This window comes from Talaromyces marneffei, chromosome 1 (assembly GCF_009556855.1).
Source record: "Talaromyces marneffei chromosome 1, complete sequence".
NCBI lineage: Eukaryota > Fungi > Ascomycota > Eurotiomycetes > Eurotiales > Trichocomaceae > Talaromyces > Talaromyces marneffei.
The window spans coordinates 1,089,457-1,102,400 of record NC_072348.1 but is presented as its reverse complement, the minus strand read 5'-3'; the positions used below and the strand labels follow the sequence as shown (position 1 = coordinate 1,102,400).

General features: G+C 49.3%; 4 protein-coding genes across 4 annotated transcripts; 2 read left to right on the top strand and 2 right to left on the bottom strand.

Moving 5' to 3' along the window:
- Positions 1 to 214: 214 nt before the first annotated feature.
- EYB26_000401 (uncharacterized protein) lies at positions 215 to 1,132 on the top strand (the record flags this gene model as incomplete). The annotated part of the gene is made up of 1 exon (XM_054259717.1): positions 215 to 1,132. The coding sequence occupies one exon, from the start codon at positions 215 to 217 to the stop codon at positions 1,130 to 1,132; it is 918 nt and encodes a 305-aa protein (XP_054115692.1).
- Positions 1,133 to 1,900: 768 nt separating this feature from the next.
- Positions 1,901 to 4,342, top strand: EYB26_000400 (uncharacterized protein; the record flags this gene model as incomplete). The annotated part of the gene is made up of 1 exon (XM_054259716.1): positions 1,901 to 4,342. One exon carries the CDS (start codon positions 1,901 to 1,903, stop codon positions 4,340 to 4,342), a length of 2,442 nt encoding a protein of 813 aa, XP_054115691.1.
- A 438-nt stretch (positions 4,343 to 4,780) lies between these two features.
- EYB26_000399 (uncharacterized protein) lies at positions 4,781 to 6,799 on the bottom strand (the record flags this gene model as incomplete). Its single annotated transcript, XM_054259715.1, has 3 exons — positions 4,781 to 6,439; positions 6,491 to 6,673; positions 6,737 to 6,799. 3 exons carry the CDS (start codon positions 6,797 to 6,799, stop codon positions 4,781 to 4,783), a joined length of 1,905 nt encoding a protein of 634 aa, XP_054115690.1.
- A 3,879-nt stretch (positions 6,800 to 10,678) lies between these two features.
- EYB26_000398 (uncharacterized protein) lies at positions 10,679 to 12,709 on the bottom strand (the record flags this gene model as incomplete). The annotated part of the gene is made up of 2 exons (XM_054259714.1): positions 10,679 to 11,664; positions 11,731 to 12,709. The coding sequence occupies 2 exons, from the start codon at positions 12,707 to 12,709 to the stop codon at positions 10,679 to 10,681; spliced, it is 1,965 nt and encodes a 654-aa protein (XP_054115689.1).
- Between the last annotated feature and the right edge of the window lie 235 nt (positions 12,710 to 12,944).

The following is a 12,944-nucleotide window of genomic DNA, read 5'->3' as shown; positions in this document are numbered from 1 at the left end:
CAGCGTTACACAAGTTTGATTACAAATTCCATTATTGGTAGTTAACTAATCCCGCATCGATGCAATGATTATTAAACTCTCCGGGACATTCGATGGATTAAATCGATGGTCTTTCTTTGGGCATATAGATAGTATAAATACCTTTAAAATCATGGAGTGAACTCATTATCATCATTATCATCATAATTAGTAGCATCGATAGATTACAACCAACATGTCGACCACCACCACCACCACCACCACCACCGCCGCCGCCTCCGCCACAACAAGAACCCTGACCTCAGCGTCAGACCCCAGCTACATCCCCCGCGGCCCCATCTCCGCCGAACTCTTGTTCTTCGAGCCCCCTGCCGACGGCTCCATTCCTTACAACTACGTCGAAGAGCCTCCCCAGGGCCAACCACGCACCAACTTCGAGCGCAAAGCCCATTCGGTCAGCATCAACGACATCCGCGGCCACGAATCAGAGTTCAACCTCGACAAGGATGCGTTTCAAGTCTATAGCGGCGTGCAATCGGCAACGACGTATGAAACTTATAACGACGACGAGGAGATAAAACGTGTCTATTACCCCGAGGTTGAGAAGCTGTTACTCGACGAAGTGGAAGGGGCGCATAAAGTGATTCTGTTTGATCATACGGTTCGTCGTCAGGACCCCAATGCGCATCGTCAGCCCGTCAACTCGGCGCATTCAGATCAGACCGACCGCGCGACGGAATGGCGCGTGAGATTGCACGTTGAGGACCCAGAGGAAGCCGAGAAGCTCCTCAAGGGTCGATATAGGATTATAAATGTCTGGCGTCCCATCAACGGCGCTGTTCAAGCCGCTCCGTTGGCGATTGCGTCCGCCGCTTCGGGTAACCCTGATAAGGATCTGGCCCCGATTGAGCATCGCTACCCCACGAGGACGGGCGAGACCATGGGCGTTGTGTACAATCCCGAGATTAGATGGAATTACTGGTCCGGCATTGACAACGACGAAAGAATCCTTTTGAAGTGTTCTGATATCAACCCGCCGGCTGGTAAGGAGGTGGGCGCGAGGTGTCCTCATACAGCGTTTTTTGATCCTAGAACGCCGGAGGGCGCCAAGCCCAGAGAGAGTATCGAGGTTAGGGCTTTGGTTTTTGGTTGATTCTACGGAGTAAACTGTATTACGATTGTATTATAAACGTTAGTTACGAGTGTATGTTTTGGTAGATGTTTAGATTTTTTTTTTAGCATTGCACAGTACCGGAAATGGACAGCGAGGATTCATCATTAGCCCTAACTTTTCCGTCTTACCAGCTCCAAGACTGCTCCGTACAAGAAAGACCAAAGTGCGTATTAGATCTTGCCATCAGCTGAAATAAAGATCAACCACTAATAAAATAGCATAGTTAGTTACTGCTTTCATCCTCCTGTTGATACTAAGCTAGCGCTGAGCCAAGACGTCGGCGCCTATAGAGTGAGCGCTATTCGGCAAGGCTAATATAGGATCATTAGCATTGATCAACTAAGCCACCAGCCCCCGCCGCATGGACATCTGCAGATTCAGCTCTAGTCAATTTCCTCGTAAGTCTCGCTTTACCTTGAGTCAAGTTCTCTGCAGCCTTGTTGAGACCGATGTACTTTTTGTTTCTCTTCCTGTTCATTCTTCAGGTTACACGCCATCAACCACGACGAGCATGAAATCGACCAACTACCGCTCCCTAAGCGCTGCGGCGTGCGACACTCAACTTTAGGTTGCCCAAGCGCAAATCCTGCTATTGTCCTAGTCACTCGTTTGCAGATATCAGATTAAACTTTTGTCAGTGTTGGTGTCATTACGCGCCGCCAGAAAGCCAACGTTTGTTTTGTTTCAAGTAACTGCATCTTGACTCGCTTTCATCTCAAAGCGGGTTGAACATTGGATTAAAGAAAAATGGATACTTCGCCTTTGCTAGAAGGCGGCGCTGTTAAGCACAAGTATCCAGCGCCAGTTTCGCGCGCAGCATACTCTCGCGTTGCCGGTTCTTCGCAATATGACTACGATTTCAATGATCGTGATGACCTCGAAATGCATCCTGTGGAACCGTCGTCTGTTTTTCACAAGTCTGCTTTTAGGCCACCCCCAGCTCATTATTCTGGCATGTCTGCTTTTCACGAGGCGACATATGAGCCAGAACCTATGCCTGAATCCAATCCAATCATGCCGTCGCCACGACTCGAAAACAGTCGTCTCATTCCACGCCTGTCGCAAAGACTGAGTATGCGACGGCATACAACCGTTCAATCACTAACCAAGAACAGGCGCGATTTGAGACGGTCAACCTCAATACTACCATCAGCGAGTCCATTGACACCCTCTGGTGTCCGGTCTTTGTGGTCGATAAAGAATAAACAACCTGCAAATAATAATCAAGAGCTGGAGAATCTGAATGAAGAAGATTTTGTCACGGTCGATATCTCATTCTTGGAGGGCCCGGGGAGCGATGTTGCGCGACATCAGGATGCGTTTCCTTATTGCAGCAGCAGCGTCGGAAATAATGCGCATCAACCGCGAGAATCAACCCCCAAACCCAACGAGATGGTGGTACACAACACCGCGCGAGAATACGGGCAGCAACTTGCTAATCAGAAAAACATGATTGTCTCCGTCAAAGAAGCTGCTGCCGGCCCAGCGGTGGATTTGAGTAGTTTGGAAGGAGCCGAACGCCGCCCAACTTATAGAACCCCTACTTCACTTGAAGAGGAAGCAAGTTTCTTTTATCCGGCGGACCCTGAGAAACCGAACTGGAAACCATTCTCAATGACGGCCCCTTACTTACTCATGCTCATCGTCGTGTCATTAGGGCTGGCAGGCGTGCAGGAATATCTCTATCAACAATCAAAATCTCTCGAATCACAAGGGAAAGGCCTCATACAGTTCAACGATGTAGCCGAAATCCCGGCTTCGCAATTCTTTGCATGGAAATACCTCCCGACTCTGGTGATGGTCACATATGGTGTGCTGTGGCAGATCATGGAATACAACGTCAAAAGACTCGAACCATACTACCAACTTTCTCAACCAACGGGTAACATTGCCTCGAAATCACTCAATCTCGACTACACCACACTCTTCAGCTATTTTGTCCCTTATAAAGCCGTGAAAAACCGTCATTGGACGGTCCTGGTGGCATCCCTCGGAGCCATCCTGGCAACCACAGCAGCACCATCCTTACAAAACGCCTCGGTCATGCCGATCCAGAACCCGGACTGTCCGGACAAGATATGCCATTCGTCGGATCGGTTCATATATTTTGTGCATATCGACACGGCTTGGTCCAGGCTGGTCACGGGTTGTCTTGCACTGGTGGCCGTCATGGCGCTGGTGTTGGTATTCCAGCTTCAACGGAAATCCGGCTTACTCAGTGATCCCAAGGGTATTGCAGGGATTGCGTCCATGGCAACCAAATCTCATATTCTGAATGATTTCCAGGGCATGGATACCGCCACGGACAATGATATACACAAACGACTTCGACATCGTCGCTACGTGCTATACAAATCGAGTATATGGCAAGGAGAATACGTCAAACACACCGAAGAAAGCACCCTTGAACCCTTTTCAACCGCGTCACCGCATCCGATTGCGCTTCGTCGTATCCCCGGCATCGTGTTTTTAATCTATCTGACTTTCCTCGTCGCTGCGATCCCCGTCGTGACTTATACGAATGCAAACGTGGTAGCAGTCAAGCTTCCCTGGTTACCAGTGCTACTGGCTGTTATCGCAAAACAGATCTGGACGGCGCTGGAGTTTGCGATCAAAATGCTGGAACCATTTTATGCCTTGTCGCAGGGGAATGCTCGCCCCGAGAATACGCTCACGCTCGATTATCAGGGCACCCCTTACGGCGTACTACCCTTTCAGGCCATGCTGAATAAGCACTATCTCGTCTCGCTGATTGGCGTCGGATCGATCCTCAGCGATGTTTTGACGGTAACGTCCGCGTCACTATCCATCAAGGACGAAACCGAGCAATCCTTCATGACCTCTTCCGCCATCTCGACCGTCGTCGTATTCTTCCTGTTATGTTCCGCGGCCTTGGCCCTAGTCTGTCGACGACGTTATTTCGTTCCTCGACCGCCGTCCACGATTGCTTCGATTCTGGCATTCGTGCACCAGTCCCATATGCTGGACGATTTTGTGAATACGGAGCGGTTTACTAATGACCAGATGAGGGCCATGCTTGTGTCCAAGAATAAACGGTATGGACTTGGTTGGTTTCGTGGAAGAGATGGAAACCTGCATTGTGGCGTGGATGAGGAGCCGATGTTGAGTAGATATGTGCATGGGATCAGTTATAAGGATGCGCAGGCCGCGCCGTTGGAGGATTTTTAGCTTCTTTAAAACATGTCTACCTAATGTAAATTATAGAATAGATCTGTCTTTTCTTCTATCAAGTTGCATTATTACTATTCAAAACTACGTTTGACAAGCGCAGGAAGTTATGTAGTTAAAAAAACTTTTGAATTGGATATCAAATTGAGAGCTCTAGGACTTTAACTGCCTAGGCAATGTATATATGTATATTCTCTCTCAAGAATAGTGTGAAAGGAGTGTAAGAAGTAAATTAATCCGGATATACCACTCTTCCCTTTCCTTCCGTCATTATAATCAAATACCTAAAAGATGGACTGAAATGGGATACCATAACAGACCAGCCGAATCCGGAAACATGGCACATAACAATTAAAAAAAAAAAAAAAACAAAAAAAAGCAGGCTAGCTTTCAAAGAATGATCGAATCTTTATCAATAATCACGGGACAAGGCAGCGTCTAGAGGAAGAGAGCCAACATGCCCATGACACCGGTCAAGAGCATGCCCTGTCGTGAGACAATGGCGCCTGGGACGGCGGCACCGGTGAAAGGTTTCAATGTCGAGGAGGCGGTGGGGGTCTTGACGCCTGTAGCGCCGGCGACGCCAGGGACGGCGCTGGTCTTGGTGGCCAAGGTGGTGACAGCGGCCACGGGGTTGGTGTTTGCAGGGATGGAGGTTACGCCAATAAGGCCGACGGTGGGGGTAGCACCAACGCCAGTGGGAGAAGCAGTCGTGAAAGCGACTTGAGGAACGGTGTATGTGCTAGAAGAGAAGGTGATGGTGGTGCATGGCACGGAAGTGGCAGCAGCAGTACCAGAAGGAGCGGGGGTAGGCGCCAGGGTGATGGTTGAGGGGACAGCGGTGACGATGCCGGGGTTACCGGGGATGAAGCCACTGCAGATACCGGTGAAGTAAGACAAGGCGGTGGAAACTTCAGAAGAGTCGGCGCTCCAGGCCTGGATACAGGAGATGATGGCTGCGGTGGCGTTGGATGAAGGGCAGTAGCAGGACACGTCGGTGTTGTCGGCGCAGGTGTCTGGGAGCCAGGTGTTGATACACTTGGGGACGACGCTGGGACAGGAGTCCTGAGGGCCGGGAGCAGGGCTGGAGGTAGGGCTGGTTCCGGCGGGCGAGGTGCTGCTGGCAGCGCCTTCGGGTGCCGGTGCAGGTGCGGTGCTGGCGGCGCCGGGGACGCCGGGGACGCCCGTCTCGGTGGCAGTGACGGGGCAGATGGTGGTAGAGATAGCAATGGTCTGGGTGACGACAGTCTTGGACTCAGCGGGGCAGTTGGTGACGGTGGGAGCGCAGCTGGTGATGGTGACTTCGGTGGTTGTGAAGACGGTGGAAGTGCTGAAGCTCTGCACGGGGGCGGTCGAAACAGCGCCGACGGAGGAAACAGCTGGGCTGGACTGGCCAACGACAGGGGTTCCGGGGACAGCGGAGGTGGGAACAGCGGGAGTTGCAGGAGCGGGAGAAGTGCCAGGAGCAGAGGCAGGGACAGTTTCAGCAGGGACAGTTTCAGCAGGAGGAGTACCGGCAGGAGGGGTACCAGCAGGAGAAGTACCAGCAGGAGAAGTGGCAGGAGCACTGGTAGGAGCAGCCTCGGTCGGTTTTCCAGGAACACTCACTGGAACAGAGACAGGGGCGGTAGGAACAGAGAGGACTGGCACCGAAACAGGGACAGTAGCGGGAGGTTTGGGAGGAAGAGTAGCAGGAGGCTTGGGAGGAAGAGTAGCAGGAGGCTTGGGAGGGAGAGTAGCGGGAGGCTTGGGAGGAGGCTTGGGAGAGCCAGTGCCAGGGTTGCAGTCAAATCCAATAGAGTATATACCGAATCCACAGTCATCAACGTCACTGTGGTCAGGAATAGTCCAGCTGACGGAGGTAGCACCACCGCACTGTTTGTTGGGGACATCTGTGCCCTCCGATCCACACTTGGTTGTGAACGAACACTTGCTTCCATCAGGCATGCCAAAGTGGAAGTTAACGTCGGTATCCTTCTCAGTGAAGACACTGAAGTGGGTGATGGAGAAGGCATCAATATCGGCGCCGCAGCTAATCGAGGGAGCTGGTGCCTTGCCGGGCTTGGACTTGGAGATGGAGCCAGAGATGCATTTATCCTATCATTATTAGAAAGATCACTTATATGGTGATGCCGGTCGAGGACATACAGAAGTACGCTTGCCCTTTCCGCCGCTGCGCTCAGAGCAAGTGAAGCCAGAGAATCCGAAGCCGTCGAAGTTCTGGAGAGTCTGGCCAGGGTTCAACCATGACCACTCCCAGCCATTCTTCTGAGTGTCGGTACATTTGTTGTCACAATTGCTTGGGCTAGGGAAGCAGCTTTCGGTGTCCCACTGATCAAAGTTAGTACCATGCATCCAGACAACTTCTCATCGATAGGCAAGTAGATGACTCACGAAAGCAGAGACCTGCTGGACGGCCAAGAAGGCGGCCACAGCACTGACAGAAGAGAACTTCATATTGAAAACGAGATAGTGTTACGGGTTAACGATAGTATGTGTTTCAAACGTCAAGTGAGAGACGATTTTTGTATAGGAGTGTTGACTCCAAACGAATGTTATTGTTTAACGAATGACGCAGCTCACAGAGCCGGTATAGAGAGGTACAAGAAACAAAAGTGACAAAAAAGGAGAAGTGTGAAGACTGAATACAGAGTGAGGAAAAGAGAAGATAAGGAAGAGTCACAGGCTGGGGACGACATGAGGATTTAAATCGACTCCAATGTATGCGAGGTAGTTACCTCACTGGCCAGCGACTATGCATGGCTATCAACCAGTCTGGTGACAGGAACAATACGCTTTTACGGATTAAGATTCCTCGCTTTGTTTCAAACCACTAGTTTCTGGTTCTACAAGAGGGGCCACTTGGGTCAGCGAGAAGGGGACGAAAAACAAAGCACTGCACAATCAGATTCTACTCTGTACTATGCAGTGTAGTCGGTGACTAGGTAACTAGTCACTGCTACAGTCTCCATGCTTAGTTCAACTTCCACCTTCCCACTACGTAGTGGGCTACTATATCCCCACCAATCGCGTACAACTGGATGGTTGACTATTTGCAACAATCGGACGATGTCCCTGTCCAGGCACTCAAAAAGTAAGACATTCTGAGGAAAACCCCAGACGCCCGATGGTCAACACAGCCTCAGGGTTAAACCAGATCAAGTTTTTGGCAATCGAGCTAATCAAGCTGTCAGGCACGATTCGCACGAATCTGGCCATCAGACTGGTCAGTGCCGAACACCATTAAAAGCCTCTTATAAGTTTGCTACAATATGGGTGGGTCATCGCATTTCCCATGACTGAAAAAGGATTAGAACTGAAGACTCTAAAACAAAAGCAGTCAAACTCAATTCTTTAGACTCTTTAGACTTGCTTAAAAGGCGGATTAGCGCCAGGAACAGGAAAGGTCATTGTTTCGAGATGGCCAAAACGGTGTCAAACCTCCGACGTTAGAGCCGGTTGGGACGGGCTTAGGGCTTTTTACCTTATTGGCCGTTACTGGATTCGGAAGGTTTTACTCTACCTACAGAGTCTGTAGCACTCTGGTAGTACACGCGGGGCTACTCCGTACTTCAACGGTACTGTCGAAGGCTAGGCATCCTTTTGGTCTTTACTCCGTCTATCCACTCAAACTCGTGGCGTTTCGCCTCGAGTGGTCCTTGAAGGCTTGGAAGCCTTTCAAGGGCCCCATCAGATGATGGGCCGGCTCGATTGTACTACTCTCTGTACTACGGACGGAGTAGAGAGAGTCGTAGACGAGAACTAAACCTGACTGATACCCGTATACGGAGTGCCTCCGTAGCACAACAGTTGCCTTTAACAGGAACTTTTGTCGGGAGTCTCAATCCAGTGCAACAAATCGACTCAAGCCAAGACTTTGCTACTGACGCCACAGCCTGATGACGGTCGAATCACACACTGACGGATTCTACCCAGTACGTAACTGGAAGAAACACAGTATGTCTCGATGTGAGTCGAAAGAGGAAGTTGAGTTGATGCGTCTACTCGTAGAATGGAGGTTGAGCATAGGTACGATGTGCATGCATTAACCACGGCCGCTGACCAGCGAGAATCCATATTTCGGGGGGGTTTCCAAGAGCACAAAGAATTTACTCCGTAGTTAGACGTCCAATCTCTGCATTCTATTGACACATTCAACGGATCGGCTATCCACGACACTTTTCTTTTTCCTCTACTAACCCAACCATGATGGGCGGTGGCCCGTGATGGCCCCGTGACGATCCGGTTGGACCCGTTCACCTTTTGCTTGACTTTGAAGTTTGTGGCATGTGTCGGTCAGAAAGGGAAGAAAAAACTTGCATTAGGCTAGTGTGACTAAGTGGGCTCAGTTAGTTAGCTAGTCAACTAGTTAACTACTCGGTACGGAGTAGTAGAACTTGGGATCAGGGGAAAGCAAAAAGCCAAGTCAGGGTGTGAAACGCTTGGTGTATCAGCCCACGCCAGCCACGGAGGAGAACTCGATTGTTCCGGTTGATCTAATTGGTTGGTTTGTGTCCTTCTCTACAACTTACTCGCCGAGTTGCCTCTTTACCTCTTTACCTCTCACACTTCTCGAGTAAAGAAACAAACGTTTACAGTCTCTAGACAAGAAAGCGTTGTTCAGCTCAAGTGCCCGCGCCAACCCACAATGTGATAGTCTTGTTCTATTTGTGCAACCTCAAGATTACCCCTGAGCAACGCATACGAAGCTCAATCTTCAGTCTGCTTTCGACTTAACCGAATACCACATCCATGGTATACATCTATCTTCTATAGACAATAAATCGTATAGGCGCCGGCCGGCCCCTCAATGCCAAGATGCCACATAGATTAATAACCGCGCATACTATTGAGCGGAGTCCAGAGTAGCAGGCACTCTGTAGGTCTGGTCTGGCGGCACGGAGCACACAACGTACAAAGTGCAATGCGAACTGGTACATTTTTCAATGCAAAAACGGATACACGGATAACGCTGGATGTGGTCTTTGAATGGTCAAGGAAATACGAAGCAGCCAGTTACACATCCCTACAATTCCTATCTAACTGGTCACTTCTAGACCCTGTGTAGTCCGCTTTTTGCCGGTGTGCTTTGCCGGTTGTCAGTTGTCCGTGTCGGCGAAAATCGATATATCCTTGTCATCCTGTTCCTGTTCCTGTTCCGGGGAACTTACTCTGTGCCTACCTAGTACATACACCCCAACCATCCAGTTTCAGACCTGTATGTTTATGCAGCCACCGGTCACACATGGTCAGAATGCCGGCATTCGCCTAACTATACCACAACCTAAGTATAGACACACTATAGACGATACTATGTAGTACTATGTAGTACGTGCCGTCCTTGGAATCCCTGGATCTCCTTTATGTGCCCACGCATAGTTATAGAGGGATTTTTTGTGTCCGATCGATCCAGTGGTTCGTGGTTCCCTACTACCAGTACCTCCAGCAGAAACGGGCAGGATCCCTTATATCAACTGTGTCACCCTTTTCTCTCCTGTTGGTTACCGGGTTATTCGTTGAGTAAAATGTTACTCCGTGTCATAAGTTCTGACAATGAATAAATACATCGCAAGGGTGGCTGCCTGAACCCATGTAATTTCTACCTCTGTCTTGTTCCTAACCAGACCCCCGGAGTGTAGGCAAATTATACAGTACCTATGGCCGGACTATGATCTGGAACCGGAGGGCTCCCCATCCCTGAATTTTTCACTTGAGAATATGAAAGAAGAGCACTCCAATTAGCTCTATTACCCCATTTCATTCCTCATGATTCGGAGCACTGCTCGTTACTAAATAAATAAATAAATATATATATATATATCCATGGATATGTATCGAATTAATTCTAGATACAATTGATCAATGCCTAGGTATTGATAGAGATCTCCGTCGAATAGCCACGGTCTACAATTCAGCACAAGTTTGAATGTATATATATGTTCATCATTACTAATCACAACTAACTCCAAGGTATCGACTAAATCCACAAACATAAAAGAAACTTTTGATCTATCCAGTCATTAAACCAGTGATCAACACCCAGATGCCATCATCATAAACCCAATCAAAATCATAATCTGAGAACTGTTTATTGACAGTCAGATCAACATCGTCCCGTCATAGCGCCGCTGCGCCGGTTCTCCTTGCCGCCCGCCTCCATCCAGAATCCCATTCATATACCGTATCACAAACCCTTTCGTCACCTAATAAAACATGGTGTGAATGTAATACATTACACATAGACACGGTATCAACATGTAATGAAGAGAGAAAAGTTAAAGAAAGTCGATGTCTTTATGCAAAAGAGTGTATAAGTAAGGTGGTAGATGCACCACTCTAGAAAGAGAGCTGATTGCGTTGATGGCCGTCAATTAATTTGCGTCGCACGGCTTCGCCGCCCGAATATTGACTGCTCTTGCGCTTGCGAGGGGGAGTACGAGGATCAGCATAACGAGAGTGTTTGAACACACTAGCTGCGCGAGATGGAGAATTGGCTGGCATAAACTCGCGGTGTTGAGGAAGGCGAATCAAGGTCTGATATCGAGTGTGATTACGGCGGAAAGCAGTCACAATTCCTTTGTCTAGATGGTTGAGGAATCGCTCGGCACTATCGTTATCATTGCCATTGGCTCGGTTTGGTGTCGGTGTGGTCAGGCCTTGCATATTGGACACAACTGCCGGTGAATTCGTGAGGCCTTCGTCATCGTCAGATCCCTTGTTCATCCCCTCATCTTCTTCGTCAGACGATCCATTGCCAAAGTCAATAAAATCATCAACATTCAGCATGCGTTCATCGTCCTCATCGTCCTCATCATACGAGCTGTCTCCGCCATAACTCTGCGATGGATAGAACGCTTCGGGTGGACCCATAACTTGCCCACCAGGGGTGGCATCATTGCCCAAAGCGGTCATCATGAGGTTACCGGAACTCAACATTGGGTTCAGTTCAAACCCGTTCGGTGAAGTAAGAGCATCTGTGTCGCTTTCATCGACCAGATGCATGGTGGTTGTTCGAGGGCTATTATGTGCTGTTCCGCACATGCTGTTGGTCGCCGACTCCAGCCAGTCGTGACGAGAAGAGGCATATGCAGGGATAATGACTAGATGTTTGCCAGTGCAATCGACAAGAGCAACTGGCTTTTTGGGATCAGCGACAAATGTTCCCATAATAGGTCCGCGCCGACGTGGTGGGTTCGACCTCTGGCTGGTAGAGTCTCCGGTTGTTGTCAACGAAGTTGTCGAATCTCGTCGTAGAATAGATCGCGGATGTGTGATGGTGGCTGGGGGTGGTAGATCCTCATCTGTTGTTTCTCCATCGTCGGCTATCAATCGTATGTTAGTAATCTAATGACGTAGATAAGACCATAAATTGCTATTGGGAAGCATACTTTCATAGCCACTAGAGCCGTCTGAGACGGCGTCCGACTCTACGTGATAAATATTGGCCGGATGGCTGATATCGGACTCCCCAAATATTTCTTCATATCGCTGGTTGTTGCTGGGGTCGTAGTCACTATCAATCATACGGCGAAGAGTAGGATCCAGGCTGTCTTGTTGTAAGAAATCACCAGGAATCTCATCGTCAGTACTACCGTCGCGGCTATCACTGGAAGAGTCCGAGTCGGCGTCGTCATCCTCTTCGACAACGAAATGGACATGTCTTTGTACAGGGGTTTCGACGGCTTCGCTAGTGAAATCAGTCTCGCCGAATGTCTCCATTGCACTGTATAGGTTGTCCTCGAGTAGAGGTTCCGTGGAGAACAGGATATGATCATCGAAGCTACCGAATCCCTCCCACACGTCAAGGTCGGGGGCATCTGACGTGGAGAATGTGCTTTTCATCATTTGACTATCCTCTTCGGACTCGAGAATCATTTGCTCTTCAAGCTTCTCGACATCCATGTCTTCGTCGTCGTCAATCTCGTCAACGGCCGCATAATCGCTGTCCGAGTCACCGGCGCTACTTTGTTGGCCCTCGTAGCCTTCATCATAGGAAAGCTTTCTCTTCTTGATGGTGGATAGAGTAGAGGATTTCATCTTTGACCCCGTCTTAGGCCCTCTGCGGCTCTTGCCTCCGTAAGACGGGGTCCGACGAGCGGACTCGTCCTCTTCATCGGAGCTTGCTTCGGAGTCTGCTTCATCCTGTTCATCATCATCTTCGAAGCCGGATACCGAGGATATGGTTGAGATAGAAGAAAAAGACGGCTTCCTTTTTCTGTTTAGACTCTTGGTTGTGACAGTCTTTTTTCCAGCCGGGTGTTTGAGGCCTTTGTTTCGCGCTGATGTCAATTGCGACAGTTCTGATCGGCGGTATTTTCCCATGGCCAATGGTGACCGCTTTGGGGATTGCGAGCTCGTTTTCGGCATTTATTTTGGTATGATATGTGTAAGGGTGTTAAATATGGCCGTAGGCTAGTATCGATAGGTTGAATTCGTTCAATGATAGGATGGCGGATAGAAGTTATGGATATGATTATTCAAGATTTTCGTCGTCCGTAGGAGGAAGGTTTTCGAATCGGCAGTGTCGGGGAGAGTTCGAGAGAGAAAGAGGGGGGAAAACAAGTTGCGCAGGAAAACACTTTCCAGTCCTCAATCGGACATA